General features: G+C 31.5%; 1 protein-coding gene across 2 annotated transcripts in view; it reads left to right on the forward strand.

The window, feature by feature from the left end:
* The window catches only part of LOC119593153 (adenine phosphoribosyltransferase-like), a 5,254-nt gene extending 3,113 nt beyond the window's left edge, over positions 1–2,141 (forward strand). For both annotated transcript variants that reach the window (XM_037942118.1, XM_037942119.1), the window contains exons 4-5: positions 565–643; positions 1,211–2,141. In XM_037942118.1, coding sequence (XP_037798046.1) covers positions 565–643; positions 1,211–1,347 — 216 coding nt within the window. In that variant the 3' untranslated portion in view covers positions 1,348–2,141. The remainder of the gene's footprint in view (positions 1–564; positions 644–1,210) is intronic.

The raw sequence follows: 2,141 nt of genomic DNA on the forward strand, positions 1-2,141 counted from the left end.
GCTGTGTAAGGGACAAAATTTTCTGAGAGAATGACATTGGGATGAGTGGAAGAGTCTTCTAATTAGCTAACAGAAAGATCCTCCCTACTTGGTTTGTCCCAGATGTAACTTGTATTAAGAATCTGGGTATTTATTAAACCTTTATGACAATATGGGCTGGAATGAGTAGTCATATGTATTTTGAGTAATGGTATATATAGTTATACAGAAATTTTCTTTCTGAAGATACCTGATTGATTTTTTGGGAATAATGACATTAAGAAATTGAACTTGGAATATTATTAAAACAATTATATTAAAGCTCCAGAGCAGCGTACTAAGATACATCTAGTAAATAAGCATGAAACCTTTGTATTACTACTACTATTATATGGTGAACATTTTGCATTCTGATTACCCTAGTGGTTGGTCTAACTGAAAAAACCTTTGTACGTTTTCTTAATCATTTTATGATGGATGGTCATATACTATATAGCTAATGCTTATTGAATTCTTGGTTCTCTATTTATTTTTATGATATGTATTGATACCCTATGTCTCATTTTGTTCTGACTTTGTTTACAGGATGTCTTTGAGGCTCAGGCATCTAGCATAAAGCCAGGTCAGAAGGTGGTAGTTATTGATGACCTTCTTGCGACAGGAGGTAAGCATGGATGCACCTTATCCATTAATTATTAGTGTATTTATAATAGTCTTTTTATAGTTTGATAGTTTTAAACAGGCTAAAAGATTTTCTAGTCATTTTTTTTTTCACTGTATATTGCTGCATGGTATATGTCTTTGTCTTTTTGTTAATAAGTGAATTGGTGGAAGCCTTACTCTCCAAAAATAATGTTAGCCACTATTTGCTGTTTTGTTTATTTTTGTCAGTAGATGTTTCCTTACATAAAAGAAACATTATTTTCTTTGTGCTGAGTTGTATTAGATAGATAAATACTGATACATTTTGTTCAGTCCATGTAAATCTTTGGCATTATCAAGAAATCTTCTTCATAAAAATTGAATATGATTTCATATACCTGATGCTTGTATATTTTATTTAAATCTGGACAACACATATATATCTATATCTTGTGTTAACATTACTTCATATTGCTTCTTTATCACTTTCAATTAAAGTGTCAAGAAATGTGGGAGTTACAGAATGGATCACAACTACTTTGTCTAACATTTTATGAAAGAACTGAAAGAACCTTTTTTTCACTTACAGGTTCAATGAAAGCTGCCTCTGAATTAGTGAAGGAAATGGGGGGTGTTGTTGCACTGTGCCTTGTATGCATTGAACTTGTAGATTTGAAGGGGAGAGACAAATTGAAAGATCCATGTGAGGCTATTGTGAAGTACTAATGTGTTTTTTTTATCAGAAATCCATATTAGAAAGTGCTGGATGTGACCAAGAAGTTTTAAAGTATTTAGATTGCCAGCAAAGAACTGATAAAAGTTTGATATTGATTATTATTTTGAGAAAATATTATATTAGGAAACTTGCATATTTTGTAAACGAAAAGCCTCTTTGCTTATATATTTTTATTATATCTATTAATTCTTTGTAGAGATGGCCAGTTTCTTTTTGACAAAATTACATATATATGCACCCCCTCCTGATTGCTTGAGTGTTTCCTTAGTTATTAACAGTCACTTTGTTATAGAACCTTTACAAGTGTCGTGACAGGTGCAGCATATCAGCAGATTTGTAACAAAAGCTACTCTTTCTTTTGAAATCTCTTAATTATGAAGTTTGATGTGCATAGTTTGAACGAACATGGGAGCAAAACACCAACCATATATGTTCTTAGTTCAAGGTGTACTTTAAATTGAATTTATCGTTGTTCAGGTAATACAATATTGCACTTTTTGATTGAAGCACAGTTCTAGTCTCAGGTGTCTGTTTTTAAGACAAAGATTTCTTAAAAACTTTTGAACAACACATGTACAACAACTGTTTATACATTACTTGTGATAAAAAGTAGTATAGCTTGTATATCAGTTCACATGAATTTGTTTTGATTCAACTTTTACTTGATTGCTTGATGATACAGCTAACAGAAATGGATTTAGAATAATACAAAGTTTGATATGATGTCAATGCAAACCTTTATAGTTCAGCTCCTTCATGCCAGTACCATCCACTGTCCACTGTG

Source organism: Penaeus monodon, chromosome 31, assembly GCF_015228065.2.
Source record: "Penaeus monodon isolate SGIC_2016 chromosome 31, NSTDA_Pmon_1, whole genome shotgun sequence".
Lineage (NCBI taxonomy): Eukaryota > Metazoa > Arthropoda > Malacostraca > Decapoda > Penaeidae > Penaeus > Penaeus monodon.